Source organism: Aspergillus clavatus, genomic scaffold (assembly GCF_000002715.2).
Source record: "Aspergillus clavatus NRRL 1 1099423829800 genomic scaffold, whole genome shotgun sequence".
NCBI classification, from domain to species: Eukaryota; Fungi; Ascomycota; class Eurotiomycetes; order Eurotiales; family Aspergillaceae; genus Aspergillus; species Aspergillus clavatus.
This window is the reverse complement of record NW_001517099.1, coordinates 1987207-2006832: the sequence shown is the minus strand read 5'-3', so window position 1 is coordinate 2006832 and position 19626 is coordinate 1987207. Positions and strand designations below refer to the sequence as shown.

General features: G+C 51.0%; 7 protein-coding genes across 7 annotated transcripts, besides 11 other annotated features; 3 read left to right on the top strand and 4 right to left on the bottom strand.

Annotated features, from left to right (window-relative positions):
• Positions 1-400: 400 nt before the first annotated feature.
• Positions 401-2434, top strand: ACLA_051800 (sorting nexin 1; the record flags this gene model as incomplete). Its single annotated transcript, XM_001272133.1, has 6 exons — positions 401-434; positions 503-553; positions 636-1114; positions 1171-1551; positions 1607-2209; positions 2273-2434. The coding sequence occupies 6 exons, from the start codon at positions 401-403 to the stop codon at positions 2432-2434; spliced, it is 1710 nt and encodes a 569-aa protein (XP_001272134.1).
• Positions 447-467: a microsatellite.
• Positions 2435-3008: 574 nt separating the features above from the next.
• On the bottom strand, positions 3009-3479 carry ACLA_051790 (mitochondrial 54S ribosomal protein bL31m; the record flags this gene model as incomplete). The annotated part of the gene is made up of 1 exon (XM_001272132.1): positions 3009-3479. One exon carries the CDS (start codon positions 3477-3479, stop codon positions 3009-3011), a length of 471 nt encoding a protein of 156 aa, XP_001272133.1.
• Positions 3480-3866: 387 nt separating this feature from the next.
• ACLA_051780 (flavin reductase family protein) lies at positions 3867-4904 on the top strand (the record flags this gene model as incomplete). The annotated part of the gene is made up of 2 exons (XM_001272131.1): positions 3867-4009; positions 4031-4904. 2 exons carry the CDS (start codon positions 3867-3869, stop codon positions 4902-4904), a joined length of 1017 nt encoding a protein of 338 aa, XP_001272132.1.
• Positions 4905-4935: 31 nt separating this feature from the next.
• Positions 4936-4975: a microsatellite.
• Positions 4936-4979: a microsatellite.
• Positions 4980-5542: 563 nt separating this feature from the next.
• Positions 5543-8681, bottom strand: ACLA_051770 (putative ubiquitination network signaling protein; the record flags this gene model as incomplete). Its single annotated transcript, XM_001272130.1, has 2 exons — positions 5543-6852; positions 6935-8681. The coding sequence occupies 2 exons, from the start codon at positions 8679-8681 to the stop codon at positions 5543-5545; spliced, it is 3057 nt and encodes a 1018-aa protein (XP_001272131.1).
• Positions 8682-9178: 497 nt separating this feature from the next.
• Positions 9179-9211: a microsatellite.
• Positions 9180-9211: a microsatellite.
• A 270-nt stretch (positions 9212-9481) lies between these two features.
• Positions 9482-9522: a microsatellite.
• Positions 9523-9689: 167 nt separating this feature from the next.
• Positions 9690-9718: a microsatellite.
• Positions 9691-9718: a microsatellite.
• Positions 9719-11379: 1661 nt separating this feature from the next.
• On the bottom strand, positions 11380-12585 carry ACLA_051760 (thioesterase family protein; the record flags this gene model as incomplete). The annotated part of the gene is made up of 3 exons (XM_001272129.1): positions 11380-11736; positions 11804-11973; positions 12264-12585. 3 exons carry the CDS (start codon positions 12583-12585, stop codon positions 11380-11382), a joined length of 849 nt encoding a protein of 282 aa, XP_001272130.1.
• A 625-nt stretch (positions 12586-13210) lies between these two features.
• Positions 13211-13243: a microsatellite.
• A 71-nt stretch (positions 13244-13314) lies between these two features.
• On the top strand, positions 13315-13655 carry ACLA_051750 (electron transfer flavoprotein regulatory factor 1; the record flags this gene model as incomplete). The annotated part of the gene is made up of 2 exons (XM_001272128.1): positions 13315-13360; positions 13465-13655. The coding sequence occupies 2 exons, from the start codon at positions 13315-13317 to the stop codon at positions 13653-13655; spliced, it is 237 nt and encodes a 78-aa protein (XP_001272129.1).
• A 498-nt stretch (positions 13656-14153) lies between these two features.
• Positions 14154-15326, bottom strand: ACLA_051740 (class I SAM-dependent methyltransferase; the record flags this gene model as incomplete). The annotated part of the gene is made up of 1 exon (XM_001272127.1): positions 14154-15326. One exon carries the CDS (start codon positions 15324-15326, stop codon positions 14154-14156), a length of 1173 nt encoding a protein of 390 aa, XP_001272128.1.
• Positions 15327-16710: 1384 nt separating this feature from the next.
• Positions 16711-16737: a microsatellite.
• Positions 16738-16873: 136 nt separating this feature from the next.
• Positions 16874-16925: a microsatellite.
• Between the last annotated feature and the right edge of the window lie 2701 nt (positions 16926-19626).

Below are 19626 nucleotides of genomic sequence, written 5' to 3'. Positions count from 1 at the left end.
ATATCTCTCTCGTAGTAGCAAATCAGATCCGCTTACAAGGTGATCAATTCCACTAGAAACAAAGATCACATCGGATTCGCTGTATTTATTTTTGGTCTTTGATTATTGCTTGAACAGTATAAATAATTTCAATGGATATCACTATCTGATCGAAGCTCGGCAGTACAACAGCTAGTATCTACGTAGCTTAACCCAACCCTTGGCGGGCCGGAGTGACGAGGAACTTAGTCGTTGGAAACGGCGCGGATCATCCATCTCCATACAACCACCTCTCCAATTCCGATCCACGCCCCTCATCGGCTTGTGATCTATTATCATTACAACCTGATCATACTGTGCTGTTGAAACTTGTCTCCAGGAGTTAGAACCAGTTATAGTCATCAACTTCACCTCAATTCTCATGGATCTCGACGCTGGGGATTCCCCGTGGGGCGGTAAGCAGGCAACACCACCACCACCACCACCACTTCGCATTGCCATTCCTAACATGGCCCTTACTTAGATGTGCCCTCGCAGGGCCCTGCCTCACCAGGACAGGCCGCCGAAGGAACCCGTATGTACTTTGTTCTTTCTGCGCACCATACCCCGTCCACTACAGACCGAGACAGGAGCTCACCTCCTACCTGCAGCTGCAGAACAATCTACACAACATGCCAGCCTGAGCGCTACCCGTTCTCCAGTCCGGCGAAACCTGCGAGGTGCTCGTAAGATCAGCGCGCACGCGACGAAGCTCGAAGCCGTTGACGATGCCGTTGACCCGCTTGGCCCTCTCGGGGACACGACCACCGAGACCGCTCCCGTCACCGAGCAGGCGCCGACACCACCGCAGAAGGAGCCATTCGCCGGTCGCAACGCCCGTCCAACCTCGTCCACATCGCAGGCTTCCAGTGGCGCGGCATTGGGGGAGTCTGTCCATCTTGAGGAAAATGGTGCGGGGTTCAGGGGACCTCCACCGGTGCAACCCGCGCCGGAGGCGGATGGGATCAAGAGACAGACCCAGCCCAGTGTCAGTATTGAAGAAGCTGCCAAACCCACGTTCGAGATCACAGTGGGTGATCCGCACAAGGTTGGAGATCTGACTAGCAGCCACATCGTATACCAAGTCCGCACGAAGGTAATGCGGCCCGCTCTTCTTTTTGCCTGGAATGGAGATACTAATTTCAGGCATAGACAACGTCCAAGGCATACCGGCAACCCGAGTTTACTGTCAGCCGCCGATACCGGGATTTTCTATGGCTTTACAATTCCATGCATAACAACAATCCTGGTGTCGTTGTGCCACCTCCCCCAGAGAAACAGGCCGTTGGTCGATTTGACACGAATTTCGTCGAGTCAAGAAGAGCTGCACTGGAGCGCATGCTCAACAAGATCGCCGCACATCCCATTCTACAACATGACGCTGATCTAAAGATCTTCCTCGAGAGCGAGTCTTTCAACTTGGACGTCAAGAACAAGGAGAACAGAGAACCGGATCTGGGCCAGAACAAGGGCATGTTCAGCTCCTTCGGTATTAGCGTTGGTGGCGGTGGGAAATTTGTCGAACACGATGACGTGAGTTTTTTTGAGGTTGATTGCGGCCATAGGACTGTGCTGACTGGTGTTTTAGTGGTTCCATGACCGAAAGATCTACATGGACGCATTGGAGAATCAACTCAAGGCACTCCTTAAATCGATCGATGTAGTAGTTGCACAACGAAAAGGGCTGGCAGAATCTGCTGGCGACTTCTCATCTTCGCTCCACGCCTTGGCTGCTGTGGAGCTGTCCCCCGCTCTTTCGAGTCCCCTGGGAGGACTTTCAGATTTACAGCTGCGCATCAGAGAGCTGTACGAGCGCCAAGCACAGCATGATGTCCTTACACTGGGAATCACCATTGACGAATACCTACGCATAATCGGAAGTGTCAAGACCGCGTTCTCGCAGCGCCAGAAGGCCTTTCATAGTTGGCATACAGCCGAGTCTGAGCTGCAAAAACGGAAGAACACCCAGGAGAAGCTTCTCAGACAAGGGAAGACGCAACAGGATCGCCTTAATCAAGCCAACGCCGATGTTGCCGACGCCGAAAGGAAGGTCCACCAAGCCAGATTGTTATTCGACGACATGGGCCGCTTGATGCGCAATGAGTTGCAAAGATTCGAGAAGGAGAAGGTGGAAGACTTCAAGTCTGGTGTGGAAACGTTCCTGGAAAGTGCAGTGGAGGCACAAAAGGAGGTAAGAGCCCTGTGAACCATATAGACAGACGGCTATCGCAGAATCCACTGACGAGTTATCCAGTTGATCGAGCTCTGGGAGACATTCCTTCTGCAGCTGGATGCTGGCGAAGAGGGCAACCCATTCTACGCGCCTCCTCCCGTAGCCGACAATGCTCCTACACAGCCTACTCCCGAGGAACCCGCCGCATCTGCTCCTGTTTCTGCTGCTGAAGAGACAGCGTAGGCAGGTTGCATCTAGTTCTTAATCATTTCCCTGTCTCACGGAAGTAATTGCGACCACGACCCCTCGAGTTCACTTGACACCGTCTTTCATGTATCTATCGTTCCAGGTGGACTGCTGATTGTTGCAGGCCTACAGGCTCAGACGTGGGCTGCTGACTTGTTCATCTCACCCTAACAAGCGATCTCCGTATACCATTCAAGCGTAGTATGATTCATAATTTTGCTCAATTCATTCTATGATGATCGACCCTCAATTTTTGTACTCGTACTATTTTTGTCGAATGTACGGAGGGAGTCAATTAGATCAGATTCCTTTGATCTCTGGTAGAAATGGCGCAACTGAGGTCCAATTCAAGGATACAATGCTGGAGCCCTTTCAAACGGTATGATGTACATAGATAGTCCATAAAGCAGGCAGAAGAAACAAAACAAAAAAAGAAATGAAAACCGAGTGGCCAGAAAGGTATAGCATGTCATGTCTTCCCTCTTCTCGACTGACGACCATTGCATCGTCCTCTCCAGCATATCATACAACCCACGGGAATTTGAAAAAAAAAAAGCCACCATCAAACCATCTAATTCTTCTTCTTCGGTACCTCCTGCTCCATCTCCTGCCCAAACGAACTAATCAAATCAAGCAGATTATCCTCCTCCTCCTGCGCAAGCGCCGCCTCGGCCTCCTTGCTCTTCGCCCCCTCCTCGCCCTCAACAGGCGTATTGGCGTCCCAGCCGCGCCCGAACTTGGCTCTGAACGCAGCCAGCCGGCCGGCCTCGTCCTCCTCGACGTTCATCAGCTTGCTGGACGACGGGTTCCAGAGCAGCGAGTTGCGCGTGTCGCGGGTGGAGCGGTAGACGGGAGTCGGGGAGGTGGTGCGGTGCGTGAAGGTGCTGCCGTCGGAGAGGGTGATGAGCTGCGTGAAGGTGTAGGGCCGCTTGGGGCGCCGGAGGAGCGTGGCATGCCGGCATTGCGAGCAGATGTAGGTGGTGGAGGGCTTGACTCGGGCGGTGCTCACCGCGCTACGGCGGAGGGTGATGTGGATTGACATTGTTTATGTGCGTGTGTGTTTATTTGTGGGAGAGGTAAATGTTTTGGGAGGATGCGAGACGAGGCTCTCTTTTTTTTTTCGAGACAATTCAAGGCTTCTGGACGGGACGTATTGGAGGGAGTTCGTGCTGTTGGTGCTTTATCGGGGCGTTGGTGATTCTGGCCGAGAAATTTCGCGGAAACGATAGCGGGAGGGTTATGTAAGCACCCGCTTTGCTCTTGTTTTTTTCTTTCCCTTCTTCTGCCGGGGCCGCGGAGGTCGCGCTCATTCATAGTTTGTTTCGTTCAGGGCATCTGCGCTGGATACGAATGGTAGATAATGACTGGAAATTGAAGTCATTGGAGTGAGATTGCTAGATTCGGTTCAGGATGAATGTGAAGGGACTTGATGGTCTTGTCTCCGATCCTGCTTCCGTCCACGCCCCCATCATACCCTGAGCTTCACTTGAGAGAGCTTTGTCCGCTCTTCTACCGGCGGGATGAAGCTCCGATTCTCGCCATCTGTGCTCTCGGCCAGATATATTCAAGCTGGTAAGTCAATTCTTGCTATAGCACTTCTGCTCAAGCATCATCGGTTCTGATCAAGCGACTTCACCCTCTAGACCATCGATGCATCTCGACACTATGTAACCCGCTCATCGTCCCCGCCGCCGGCCACGGGACTCCCACGCCTTCATGGCCTCGCAGACTATACGGGACATCATCCCCGCAAGCCAGCAGCGCGCAAACGACGCAACCAGCCCCTGAAACCTGCGTCCCTCCCACCCCGCTGTCCGACCAGATCCGCCTCCTCATGCGCCGCGTCCCATACCCCGTCGCCATCATCACAGCCACAGACCCGCACGGCCCCGTCGACCAGGCCTTCCGCGGCATGACCGTCTCCTCCTTCAACACCGTCACCCTGCACCCGGAACCCGTCGTCTCGTTCAACGTGCGCCGCCCGTCCGAGACCCTCGCCGCCCTACAATCCTCCCGCCGCTTCCTCGTCCACCTCCTCGCCCCGACGCCGGCCACCGCCTCCCTCGCCCGCGACTTCTCCCGCGGGAACCACAACCTCGCCCTCCTGGCCGGCGAGGGCGACTTCGAGTTCGCGCCGCATGTTCCAACAGCGGCGGCCGTAGACGCAGACGCATGCGATCGCGCCCTCCCGATTCTCCGCCGGAGACCCGCGAGTGTCTTGGCTTCAGCCTCCACCTCAGATGCAGACCCAGTCCAGGAAGATTTCCCGTTCGTCTTCGAATGCAGACTCAACCCGCAGAGCGTCGAGGTCCACGACCACACGATTGTCGTGGGGACGGTCGTGCGCGCGCTCTCGCCGCATGTGCACGGCTCGGAGGTCGAGAAGCCCGGGGCCGGCTTTTCGGCGAAGGAGCTGTGTCTGACGTATGCGAATACGCGGTTCTGGGGGATGGGGCATGAGATATGAGTGCACAGTGGAGTATGAAACGACTTTTGCTTGCCATTGCCATTGCCATTGCCGTTGCCGTTACCATTGCCGTTGACTTTGACTGAACTGGCTTGTTGATGGGATTGCAAGTATGTATTATTACGGAGTACTCAGGATTGAGAAGCCCTGGAAGAAGAGAAGGGCGAAGCAGTCGATATCCCACTATCCCGCACTAGATGTGATACTTTATATAGAATAAATCTCCCTCTCAATGTACATTGTTCTGTTCTGCGCAGCTCATGTCCCTATAGTGCTGGCGGATCTACAGAGGGACTTCTGATGGCTTAGACACAAAACTAGAATAGGCTACAAGTCAAGACGAGAAAACGCGGGCGATTGGAGACGATATAGGCTTTTGATTCTTTATCCAAGAAAAAGAGATCTACACACGACGAAGGACACGGGATTGAACTGATCTCAGGCAACGGAGAACACCCGAGCCGAGTACGAAGACTTGGTCGGAAGAAATCCACCCCATTGCAGGAATCTGGCGCCAGATCGAAAAGGGAATAACACAAGCAGAAATCGGAGACAGAACGCATGCATCCAGGAGTGCCACGGGCTTCACACGAAGGCAGAACTTCGTGGGAAAGCCGCCCATTGATCCTTCTACACTCCTAGTTGGGCTTGCCGTACGCAGAGCTAGGGCTGCCACTTCCGCTACCGCTTCCACCGCTTCCATTGCTTCCGCTGCCACTTCCTCGGCTACCTGCCCGTTGAAATGGGCTGGAGACGGGTCTCAAGCCCGATTTCAAGGCAGTGCTGTCGGATCCGGAATTTCTCTTCTCACCAAGCAGCTCAGGCAGGTCGATCTGGAAAGGCTGGCGGCGGCTTGAGTCCAGAAATTCGGAGCCGTAGAGACTGCTGCGGGCTGATCGGTTGGAGAATGACCGGTCACGATACGTGAAATCCGAATCCAGATGGGAAGTGGCGTTAACCAGTGGAGATGCCGGGAAGTTCAAAAACGACGGCGGTTGTACTGGGCTGGTGGGATGCGAGGACGATGCATCGAGCGCGGAAGATATCGTCTGGAGCGGGCTGGACTTGATCGCGGGAAAGCTGAGTCCGAGCAGTGATCTGCTGTTAGGTGCTGTCGATGTCAATGCGCCCAAAGGCAAGGCAGACGTCTCGGAGAACGGATTCGTCCCAGGCAGATTGCCCTCGGGGGTCAGAGGAGCAGAATCCAGAAGCATTCGCTGCTGCTGTTGTTGTATGGCCTGCTCGATTGCATCACATTGTTGCCAGATCTGCTGCGCGCGCAACTGGTACTCCTGCACAGATTGCCCGATACTCCCAAACTGCTCATTGAAATTGGCTTCGAGTTTCGCCTGATCTTGCTCCCTGGCAAACTGCTCTGCAGCCCGACGTTCCCGTTCATTGAGGCCCTGCGCGTTGGCCGAGACAATTCTCTCGTACTGTTCGTTGACCCTGGTACGGCGGCTCTGGAGACGCTCCCGTCGCTGAACCGTAGAACCCAAGTCAGATTCCAAGGAAGAGACCTCACGCGCAACAGCGGACCGAGCGGAGACAAGCTCTTCCTTTGCTGAGTTGAGTAGCTGCAGTTCCTGATCGTACTTGGCTTTCTGATCCGACCACTCTCGAAGCTCTTCTTCGGGGATGTTCTCTAAACTGTCCAGCTGGCCCTCGAGCAGAGCAGTGGCCTCTTCTGTTTGCCGAATATTCCTCTCCAACTGTAGCGAGCGCTGTTTCTGTCGATTCTCATCCGTTCCGCTGTGTAGACGATGGTTATAGTTGTCGAGCTCCTTCCGGATTTTGGAAATAATAAGCTTGTGATCATTTTTAGCCTTCCTCAACCGAGAGCGCTTCTCGTTCAACTTGGCTTCCGCATTGACGATGGAATTCTTCAGCGTGGTAGTTGGGGACGAGGGGCGATAGGACGGCTGCGGCGGAGGAGATACCAAAGAAACTGCTGCTCCGATATTAGTGGTCGTTCGGGAATCGACAGCAAAGAAAGCAGAGTATCCCGGGAGAAGAAGAAAATAGCTTACACTGTTCGGTGTCATTCGTCACCGGTGTTTTGACACTAATGGCGCAGATCTCTTCATCGGTATCACTTCGCATGAAAGAGCAAGTATAAGCACAATTAGGAGCCAGGCCAGATACCTCGCCCCGCCAATGAACCATACCCGACCCTTTTTGCGCATCCGGCACCCTAGAAATCGTGGCGGTGGCCCAAAGGGCACCATTCACACAGACGTAGAACGGTTCTATTTCCTCATTTCCCAAGCGTCCATCTTCACAAGCGCCCGAAAGGCCGGAATCATCTGCTGAAGCGAAATCCCCGGCGGCAAATTTGATGGTCGAAGCATCGACATCAGTAATCCATACCAGTCCATCATCAAAAGAAACACCCTGAAGATCGTTCTCGGTCATTGGCAGACCGCGAGCGGTCTTCGACAATGCCCTAGAATGTTCGTACTCCCTCATGACTGTGACCTTTGTACTTGCCAGCGCAGCCCAGAATGGCTGCCGGCTTCGAACCTGGTTTGCCTGTCTCCTTCGTTTCTTTGCCGACAGTAATCGATCCCTGCCATCCTTGTGTGCCGTCGGGGTAATCAGTTGTCCATCAGGGCCCAGATAAGAAGAAACGCTGGCTCCCGATTCGAATGCAGAATCTATTTGCGTCTGTGAACCGGCGGACGCTTCGGTGTCGACCCGTTTGCCCGGGCGCGGTGGATTAGGCGATCGGTTCTTGGCCATTGAACGTCTTGCCATGGCCGTGCCAGCCTGTGCCAGAATATGGACGGCGAGCAAGCTTCGAATCCAGCTGGGTGACGTCTGCGACTCCGTGCGTCGGAACTCCGTAGGCAGAAGATGTGAGTATTGCGCTAAAAGATCGGGACTGATGATGTTTGAAGAAAGCAGATGGCCTATAACAAAATCCTGTATACCTTTGCTGCGAATCAGATGCAATATAAGAACTATACCGACACAGAGGGTATTGACACCCCCATTTTTCCCAGACCCACCGCCCCCCAGCGTGATGGCGACCTGAACGTGGGCCAAGTCAAGCGCAAAGTTTTGCGCCCAGGTCCACATGAGCAAAGCCCAGATGAGGAGACAGAACCCATCCATCGCGATCATAGTACTGAGAGAAGGCGTCCCGGCCGGCCCCTGGAAGATATCGAAGTTGGACGACAAGGAACCAGCCGACGCACCGCTGGGAGGCATGAAGGTCAACGAGGCGAAGAGGAATTGAACCAGAGTCAGAACCATAGGCGGGAGCTGCAGGAGAAAAATCAGGATCGCGATCGTGTCGTACATGGGGCAAGACTTGAGGATGGTCGATGCGAGTTGAAGCGGATTGATCGAAGCATTCGAAGTTGACCTCTTGGCCCCGGTCGCCGACTTGTCGGTACGATGCGAAGCCTGTCCTGCATGATCGCCACCATTCTGCGAGCCGGCCCCGTTGGTCTGCACATACGACATATCAGCGTTGCCCTTGGTGTATCCATTCAATTTCTCGCGCCCATTGCAATCCTCTTTGGAGCTATCCGAAATTCCGTTGAGATTGGACGATGCGGCTGCGGCGGGAGCGATGGCTGAGTCGCTGGTAGAGCGAGACGAAGGCAGGTCGACCTGAGAAGAGGAAACAGAACCGGGGGTAGAGCCGCCGTTGAGACTGCCATTCAGATGTCCATTAGATTTCTGCTTGGCCACTTTCTTTCCGGAACTTGCGCCGTTCTCATTCCGATTGCTCTGATTCTTCCTAGCCGTAGCCGATGAACGTGGCATGGACAGAAGAGCCTAACACCCAGGTCCGAGTCAGCTTGGCAGATGAAAGCCAAGGACTTGGACCAGGCGGATGAATGAGACCGAAGACAATATCGAGAAGGAAGAAGGGAGGGGAGGAGAAAAGGAAGAAGATGAGTAAAATACAATAGAGAGAGAGAGAGAGCGAGAGATAAAATGAGGCTGACTAGGAAGGGTGAACAGGGAGGGGAGGGAGAATGGCGAGAGGTTCTCTTAGGCAGACAATAATATGTGCGGGATGGAAAAAGGAACGACAAAGAGGGGATTGGGAAAGCGGTAGGGATGGGTTATGTAAGGACCAATGAAATGGACAAAATGGAAAGGATCGAGATTATAGAGGGAGGAGTGGAGGGGAGAGGATGAAGAAAGAAGATGCAGGCCTGAATCATCCAGAACCTCGTAGGGTGGGAGTTTGGTTAGGATGAGTAGCGTGGCGGGAGGGGCGGGTTATTTGGGTCAGGAAAGGGAAAGGGAAAGGGAAAAAAAAAAAAAAAAAAAAAAAAAAAAAAAAACAGGGCAGAAGAGATGGAAGAGAGAGCGGGAGGGAGGAGGGAAGGGAAAAGAGAATGGGATAAGGTAGATAATTCTTGGATAGCCAAAGAGAAAGTCTAGAGGATAGATACCTTATTTAGTTAAGGTAAGTAAGATAGACGAGGCGGGAAAAAGATGAGAGTAAGAGAGAGAGAGGAAGAAAATGAGCCACTGCTAGATAGATAGTGGTTACTGGTTGGTTAGTAGTCGGAGGCTAGTAGAGTTGGAACTGATCGTCAGAACCGAAACCAGAAAAAGAAAAAGAAAAAGAAAAAGAAAAAGAAAAGAAAAATGAAGGCGAGATATCTTGACACTGAAGTTTTGACAAGAGGGAGAGAGAACTGACTGAGGAATAGTCTAAGGTAGATAGACCAGACCAGTCGTGAATAATGAAGGAATAAATGAGGCTGTGACTGACTTGTCAGTTGTCACGGAGTGCAACCAAAGCCACCGAGCCAGAAAAAAAAAAAAAAAAAAAAAAAAAAAAAGTGCTTCCTAGTTCCTAAGGCAGTAAGGCGTCCGCTCCACCAGGTTGCCTGAGGCACTGGAATTCAATACGACACCCTGTAACTATGGAGGTACTCTGTACTGTACTGACTACTGTGTAAGGTACTGTCCATACCTAGATCCATATGGGCTGACGAAACAACTGGATAGCGTTTGGTTCCGGTTGGCTGCCGAGGTTTATTTTTGGTGTTAGAGGCATATGAATATTTCTAGTTGAATGCTGATATCTACGGAGTAAAGAGATAATAATGTTGGACCAGAGATCATCTGTTATTCTTGCATTTATGAAGTCTATTCAATCTCGATTCTGAACAGTTAGGTTGTTGTTTCTCATCCTTGTTTTACTTGTTTGGATGGAAATATTCGCTCACGTCTGGTAAGGTAAGCTTTGGCTTGGCAGCTACTACCTATAGGCGTTGTTCGTTGGATGTTTCGATGGCTGCAGATTTCTATGGAGTACTCCATGCATCGGCGACTCAGTTCGGCCACAGTGATTTGACAGGCTTTTCTCTAGCCAGTAGCCACACATACTACCTTACCTACTCTGTAGATAGCTAACACCCGGATCGCTCTACCTACCAGAACTTAACCACATGTATCTCCAATCTGGCCGTCGATCATCCCGGCGTCTTCACCACTCATTTACCTGGCAGTGCTGGCACAGTGCACACTCACCTTACCTTTCTCCACCGTGTTTACGAGGAAGATCTTGCCTTCAACAATAGGTCCATATGTGATCAAAATCTTCTGGCTACATGACACCGTTACCCCTCATGGATGCGCAAACTAGCCATACAGACAGATATCCTCACTTTTGGTCCAGCTACAGTCGCCATGGCCATGCGAGGTGGGGGGGGCTGTACTGTAACCGGAATCTGCCTGGTTAGTTGATCATCCAGCTATATCTAGCAGTCGCGATACTTGGACTCGTGAAAAGACACTTCCGAATCTTACAGTGGATTGTTCATGGGACCAGTTGAGTAACTGCTGACGGCAGAGTCATCGAAATCAATGGTATACCTCGCGTTTACCCTCCGACAAACATCGGTGCAAATATCTACCAGAATATTCGTGGCACTGTCAACCTAAGCTTATTCTGGACAATCATACAGCTCGCTGCAATGGTCATATGATAACAACATTTGTGATCACTAAGCATCAAATGCAGGAGACTAATTGGCGACTAGTCCACGGAGAGGGTCTTCAAGCTGCCAGTCAAGTACAAGCATGGGTAAGCTAAAATCTGCCTAAATGTCAAACATCCTCGAGATCATGGCGTCCAGATTATGCTTCTGTTCAAATGCCAAAAAGGGACACGCTCAGTCATACTGATGAGCTTATGGGGTTGAGATTCAGCAACTCGGCCGTTTTTGAAAGCAGCACGAGATTTTCATATCGAGAAATTGAGAAATAGCCTTGAATCTGTGATTGCGTGTTCCCCGAATGGAGTGAGCTCATCCAAGTGGTTTTTTTCTCTGATGAGGTTGTGCTAATGTTAGCCACCACCCTCCCGTAGCCTCCAACAACCGCTTCTTTAGTCACCACCTGGGCGATCAACGATTGCTAATTTATTCATATTGAAACATATCCATCAAACGACGTGTTGCCGCGATCGATCATCATCAAGGCACTAGGCCCAGGCTTATTTCTTCGCTGAACCCATATCCTCAACGGCGTCCTCACGATCCCAGCTATCCGTCTCCAACTTGCGAACCCGCGCTTCGATATCAAGTATCTGCTGCTGCCAGTGCTGCTTTGCCTGCTTCTGGAGCTCCCACGTCTTCTGGAACTGGGCCTCCATGAAAGGCGGAAGCGCGGTCTTCTTGCCCTGCTTGTAGTCGTAGACAACAATATCCTCGTGCACACGGGCAGCAGGCCGCTGATGCGCTTCAGAGACAATCATAGCCTGGAGATGAAACGCGTACTGGGATGACTGGGCGGAGGCCGGATCATGCGCCAATTTATGATAAACGGTAACTTGGTCAGGGTATGTCATAGGCTGCGACGTAGGCTCATTAGCGACAAGAGCGAGAGGAGATTAGATGCGATGCGATGCAATGACATACGAATTTGTAGTCGACCTTGATACTGCGGAGGATCACCCCGACGCCCTTTGAGCTGACCAGGTTCATCCATTCCGTCTTGTGTGCCGGGTCGATGTGGAGGGCGAAGTTGCGTGTGAAGTATACCCGCGCGGTCTCCGCATACCGAACGTATGTCACGTTGTTGACGTGCCCTGGCATAGTACGTATACACATATATATCAGCATTTCCGCAATCGCAATAGGCTTTCAGAAAACCGCGACCAACTCCTCTGTTTGACATACCCTGATTCAATCGTTAGCTTGTCCCCAACACCAAACAATTGCGGGGAACGGTCGGATCATTTGCATTGCTTACCATGGTATCCTAGCGACCCAGCACAAAGCGTTCTATGTCAGCCTATTCCCAAACCACCGGAAGAATCAAGGATCACGACACAAGGCCCTACCATTTCCCCCCACGCGACTTTCTGCCGGTACAGACCTCTGCGTGTCTCATCGGTCAGGTATCCCTCACTGCCCGCGATCAACCCCCGCCAATCCCGCGCAACCCGCTGCAGGATGTTCCCTGCCTCCTGGATCTGCGGCGGCTTCAAGCCGAACATCATGCATTTCCCGATCCGTCTCTTGATCATGGTTAGCCATCGCGGATCAATGGTGTGGGGTTCCGTCGGGGGTGTTCTTGACGCCGAGGAGTGCACATCCTGTGAAGCAGGTGACGTGGAGAAAAGCCGGGAGTAGCAGGCTGGGTACTGGGATGTAATTGCGGCAAGGCGCTGCCTTGTTAGAGACTGGATTGCGATCATTATGCTGCTGTTGTAAAGTGGGAACAGGGATTGGGGTACTCTGTAAGTTGAGTTTCGTTTGTTGTCTCACTACCTAGTGTCTATCTATCTAGCTGCGGCCGAGACATCTGGGGATTGACGGCTAATCCCCGCTCTTCTTCTGGACATTGCCGGTGTTGAGCCGAAGTTGTAAACATAGACAGATAGACTACTACCCGGAGTAGTGTGGATTCACTGGATGTAGGTATATGGTATTAGATAGGTAGTAGTTAGTTGAATGATATACTACGTACACAGTAAGATTGCAAGTATTTTTGCATGAAGTACCTGCGTCTTATCTTTACGGGTTGTACAGACGTTCACTCCACACTGCAGCTTTACATATCTCCGCAATACCTGGCGTATTGTGTACTGGACATACTGCATGCATGGGTAACACACAATCTTAATTGACCAACTATAGTAGTACAATTGCATCTCTTGATACTCACTTCTTCGATCATCATCTCTCTTCAACCAAGCATACACGACCAGTACTACATACCCAACCTGATCATTCTACATCGTGGCCATCTACAGATCCCGTAGTAGCTGGAGGCGAAGTTTGCCTGCACAAACGACGTCACCGACTTCTTCCGGCCAAAGAAACAACAACAACAACAACATCATCAACATCAACCATCCCACTCACCTCCCTTGATGCACTCACCCGCTTTATAAAACCCTTTTTGCAAAATTAATGGACACACAATGACTAATCCCGAGCTCCGTCGACAAGTCATCAACATCTACAAAGGTGAGTTCTACCAGTTCTTCGATCAAGCTCGAGCGACTGATCCCCCATGGGATGACCGGCCGGTCGGTACTGCTGTTCGATACCTAACGTCGCGTGCACCACAGAGCTGCTCAATATCGGTCGGGAATATCCACTAGGATACGATTACTTCAGGACAAGATTGCACAAAGCGTTCTCCAGTCAGGCGCACCTGGACGACGATGAACAGATACGAAAGGGTATAGCTAGGGCGGAGTTTGTCAAAAAGGGTATCGAATCCCTTTTCCCCCTCCTTCAGACCATTGTATTGAATTGAGACTTATTGGGCAATTCCTTATCGATGCAGAGATTGAAGCAATGTAAGCATGCGAAGTGTTCCCCCACCTCTCTCCCTCTGGACAACCCGCGACGCGAATGGTCTCAGCGACGGACGAAGCAAAAGAAATGGTCTTATATAAAGATCTTATTACAATAAATGCTCGACGACCGTATCCATCATTTATGTCAATTCATCATGTCATATCGGCATGCATACACATGATCTTGAAGATGGTGCTGACGAGAAAACCAGGTACTACCTAAAGCGGTACCGCACGCTGAAACAGCGATATGAAAATAATTAAATACAGAGGTGGTGTCAGACGCCTGGGGTGAAAATAGTTGGAACATATACAGTATGAAGACAGAAAATAGAGTCGGGGGTATCACCAATTAGGGCCGTGAGTAATAGTCGATAAAACTTTTTCATTTTTCTTTGGCATCCAGAACACCAAGTCCTCTTTATCACGTTGCCAAATTTGTCGTCGGGAGAGGTTTACTTCTTCCGACCCCACCATGCGCTCACCTCCAGACACTCTCCGCTGGCGAGACCGCCTTTCTGAAATAGATCATTGATCATGGCAGTCCACCATCTGTCCCACTCATCTTGGCTCTTTCCGCTGGCCTCCATGAGCATTGGCTCCATGCCCTCGATCATTTGGACTACCGTCAGAAGCGCGGTGCGCCGGATAGACATCTGCTCCGCAGTCAACTGCTTGCGCGGGCGGCCCCCCTCACGTTCCCAGCGCAATTCGCCCAGCGGGATGGCGATCCGGCGACTGTCTACTTTTTCAAGTACATCTACCTCGGAGTTGAATGAGAGACCGATTGTGGCGCACGGTATCGCAGTGAGCTTTCGACAGTCAAAGGCCTTCTCGACCCACGAGTTATAATCCAGCAGGAACTTGTTCTGCACGCCGGTGAAGGGCGTAGCCGGCGAAAATGTATATGTGGCGGTTGCATCGGCGATTTCCTGCTCTCGGGAAGCCAATTTGCGAGCAGGAGCGGGATTGGGGAGCAGTGATCGGAATACCCAGTCGGAATCCCACACCTCCAGGATGCCGCCCGATTTGAGGACACGCAAAGGTTCACTCAACCCTGACGCTTGCTGCGCAGGGCTGGAAGGGCACATTCCCGCGTCTTTGATGAAAACAAAATCGAAGTAATCGTCCGGATAAGGCAGTCGAGGCTTGCGTAGGTCATGTCGCTTGAACTGCCAGTTCACACCTTTCTTGCGCAAGTCGGGCGCCACGGAGACGAGGTCAATGCCGTGAAAGGAGACGTTGCGATGGCCGCGCCGGGCGAAATGCTCGTGACACATGCTGGACCATAGACCGGATCCACAGGCGATCTCCAGAACCCTCTTGGGAGGTTGTTCGTTCAGGGACGGTGTACAGAAGGGGCCTCCGAAGACGCGGATGAGCATCAGAGACCGCAAAGTCTGGCGATGAATCTCCGAAAGGTCGCATGGCAACGGATATAGATTTTCTGGGTCTCTGAGATAGGTGCGATCACCTTGCCGAACTAGAGGGTAGGAGGAATATTCGTTGGCGGAGGAGGAGAGGGAGGAAGAGGAGGTGCCTGCCCATGTAGGGCCGGCTGAACTGAGGGTGGAATTGAGGTCGGATCCGGAGGCCACCGGTGTAAAGGTAGCTGGCATGATCTCCATTTTTTTTTTCTCTTTTTCTCTCTTCTGACAATCGGGGGAGCTCTATTTTCAGGTCGAGATGCTCTGACAAATTCGAGTGACGAACAGGTTGATTGGCATTCCTACCTCCACTTGTAGGGGGTAACAAGCAGTTTAATCGTGCATTTCGTAACGAAAGGGTGGGAGAGCACGTCGAAGAGTAGTTGAAACAACCAGAGTCCGACCAGCGGCAACGGATGATCAAAAAAGGAGGGGTCACAGGCAAGAGAAAGTTCACTACCAAGGAATAGCTCCTACTGCTTTAGATCGGGTAGATCTGGGCACTGAACTCTGGAAGGGGAAAAATTGACCCATGGAAGACAACGAAAACTGAAGTAAGTGAGGGGGAGAGAGGGAGAGAAGAGGAGGGGGAGAGCCAAACGAGCAAAGACCATGGCCAGCAAAATTGCACCCCCAAGTCTGGTGTTTCTGCGACCCTAAAAAGCGACCTGGAAAAAAAAAATAAGAAAAACTCCACTCTAGATGACTCCGTAGTGCCGTGGTCTATCGAGTCTGACTACTTACTCCGTAGTTCTTCTGTGACTGTCTGGGAAGTTTTTTAGAGTCTTCTAGGTCAGAGAAAGTACTAAAGTAGCACTAAGGTGCCGCTTAAATTACTCTTCCGTACCGCCTGACGGGACCACCGGGCAGGTTCCTAAGGGTATCGCCATTCACCATGATTTCCAGACATCGTCAATGGCCGATGCAGAACCAATGATCAATGAGAATCTCGGAATAATATTGATGGGTTTGTCGCGATTGCCGTATAATAGGAGTCTACCTACGGAGTAGGTACCTAATCACTGTCAGTAGGTACCCCTGAGATCTGACTTGTCTGTCGAGTTAGTACTCCGAGTCTCCGACTAGTGTCTAGTACTTGCGTGCTAGAAATATCATTGTCATCATTTTCAGTGCATTTTAGCCTCCTCGCCTTAAATTGGGGGGAATGGATGATGCTCTGTGGTGGCGGAATTCATTGAACTGGGCTACGGTACGGATTTCCATCCCCGCCAGCCCCTATTATTTAGTCAGCTTGGACTGGGTCTCAGTTACTGTACATGGATGACCCCAAGAGTCCCAAGCAGATAGAAGATATGCAGAAGTATCATTTCTATTGGAAAAGTAGCTAACATACGGACTATCTACGGAGTACCCAAGTACCTAATTGCTCACAGCTGAATTATGCAGGAGGTTAAAGCATATAGACTAAGGTAGGGTAGTATGTACTATAGACACTCGACAGGTGGACTGTGGTATCAAATGCTGCTGCAGTCTGCAGACGCATTGATCATGTTACACAATATGAAACAAAATGGCAATAGTTGATGCTGATAGTACGGGAATAGTTCCCTGTCAGGCTGTCTATCCGTAGTACTTACTCCGTAGTACTTACCTCCATAGGTTGTGTAGTCAGCGGTGATCCCGTGATGAATCATCGATCATCGAGTTTCCCTTCTTGACTGGAGTCTGGACGGGGGGAGACAAAAGGTCCCATGGAGTCCATTTCCACCTGCCAATCTTCTATCGAACTAACTACAGAGTAGGTAGACTAACTACAGAGTAGGTAGACTAACTACAGAGACTCAGAGAGCCAGGGTACCAAATAACTTTTCCAATCTAACCCATGACGGGGAATTGTAGGCTTGTAGCTTTGCAGCTGCAAGATTTACGGAGTACAAGGAGTCTAAGTGGCCAAGGGCAGCCTGCAGATGGGACGGGCGCCCAAACCAACCACAACTTCACAAGGCCCTCTGGTCTGTGTTCCCGAGGAAGCTAACGTAGGTACGGTCTAGTAGTTTTAGCCTAGACTCCTGTCCCCTGCTCCGTATGTAGCTTACTGCATCAGGAATCTGCCCGTACTCCGCCAGGTATCTCCAAGTACCACCGCTGTTCTGGGTTCTGTCTGGGTTCTGGGTCTCTGGGAGAAGGAGGAGATATGTACATAGTCCTGAACCCTATTTGAACTCGTTGGCTGTCACTTCTGCCATATGATTGAGTCTACTTATCCACTGATATGACCAGTTGGGCGTGAGATCTGACCTCTCCATCCGATGTGTCCAAGTCCATTTCTATCGAGGAGAACGGATTCAACGGGATTTCGGGATCATGCAGGTGTGGAAGGCCCGGGTGGCGGTCCGTTACAATATGTACACGTGCCTGTCCTGCACAGGTCACATTGTGTACTGAGAGCGAGTCCTTGGGAGTTAATACAGCAGTAATAATAAGTCGATGTTCCAGGGAGAGGAAGACAACTCCGGGGTAGTTAGGTACATTATACATGATTATAAGAATAATCATAATATTAATCATAATACTGTAACTGAACTGGTCGAATGATTGTCCTTGTTATGACCATTATTAATTCTTGCTCAGCATTCTAACAGTGACAAATGCTTCTTGGTCTTGGACTTCTCGTTGGTGACTTGGCGGTCATGATTGATATGACCATGGAGTTAATACTTGGTAGTGATAATCATAATAGTCTCGGCTACCCTTGAACAAAATAGACTATCAATAATCTGTCATCTTTGACAAAGTACTCCGTCCCTACGAACTGCAGAGGAAACCAGCGAGGATAGGTGCTCCAATCAATGTGATTGATGACTGAACACTCGAAGTACCTATATTTATTACCTACCCATCATCTCAGCACCAAAAGATAGAAACATAAGTACGGGGTAACTAGATAACTTGAAGGCATAATCCCGCATATCTGTACGAACTACGAAGTATATGTACAATCTGCCACGGTCAAGTGATGCATCCAACACAACAACATAGCCATCAGCTAACTACGATCTGGATAGTTAAGGGTTCAATGTATGGTGTCTCAATTTATCATTACGAGCGTACCAATGGCCTTCAGTCTCAGCGATTTAGACCTTGCCAGTCACGCCACTTTGAAGCTAAAAAGAGCTCCGTGCTTACTTCGGGCTGAGGCTGGACGATCCGGTCTCCTGGGTCTCCTAGGAAAGATCATCAACGACAATAGTTAGACTTACAGAGTAGAGCATGACCACGGTGTTTAATCGGCTGCGCTGAAGTTAAATGGTGCACATTGTAAGATTGTGTAGGATCCTGCGCAAGTCCCCGTTGCAACCTCGCCGTCATTTCTCAGGCAAGCGAATCTGTGGGTTAAATCGAGTAGATTATCAGTCCCCAAAGGATAGATGAGGATAGCACGGTGCCATTGTGCGACATGAGGGGACGTGATCGAGGAGATGTCCGAAAGAGAAGTGAATTGATGGGGCACATGCGAGATCCTCAGGCTCAAATGCTGCCCGCCTTCTGCGCTATAACTTGGTTGGACACTAGACAGCGTCCTAAGCTCGGGGCACTTGTAGTCGGGTTAATTTGTTATCATGATTCAAGATATTCAGGCCCCGACGCTTTGAATTCTGACAGCTGCTGCCAAATGCCTAGACAGATTATTTTGAAGCCAAGTTTCGAGGGAAAGCTGGAGATCTGGTGGTTGTTGAGCTGGTCTTGGCCCTGTCATAGCTGGCAAATCATGTCCTCGAGTGCAAAGTCACGTGACTGGACAACTCCCGCCTTCGATGCAAACCACTTCGCAAGCATCAAGGCGACAAGACTGCCATCTTGACCAGACCCTTGGTGCTTGTGCTTCATCATTCGACAAGGTTACTCGTGCGCATTGCCCAATTTATTAGGCCCACCAGCGATCTGACGCTCTGATAGCCATCCGGTACAGGCCTCTTACCCCAGATCTTTCTCCCCTCTGTGCCAGTGACTCGTTCGGCGTCCGCTCTCCCGCCCCTAACGTTTGACCAGCACACCCTCGATCGGCAAAATTAGCTAGCAAACGAGCTCGATAGGATAGACTGTCTGCGGTGAATCCTGCTGCAGTGGTGATTAAGTGACATTTTGGGGGTGGTTCCACGTCAGAACCCCATGTTGAAGAGAAGGAGAGAACGTACCATTATCCGATTCTTGACTCCTCCTTTCTCTCCCTCCGCTGCGCTTCGCCCTGCCTTGTCGGCTCGAACTGTTTCCAAGACTCCCTTTCAAGCAATCCGCTCTCGGTCTCATCTGCCACGTTAAATGGCAGATGGTACCTACAGGTTCCAGCAGCCTGGGGCCGGGCAGTTCTTCTTCCAAACACAACCACAGCAGCATTCTCACCAGCGACACATTGCTCGGAACGGGACGAATTCACCTACTGGAAGACTGAAGTTCAACCACGATACTCCCTCCCCCTCCCGATCCCCTCCCCTCAGTCAAGCCGCGGCCCTCAACCCATTCAGCATGTATAGTCAAACTC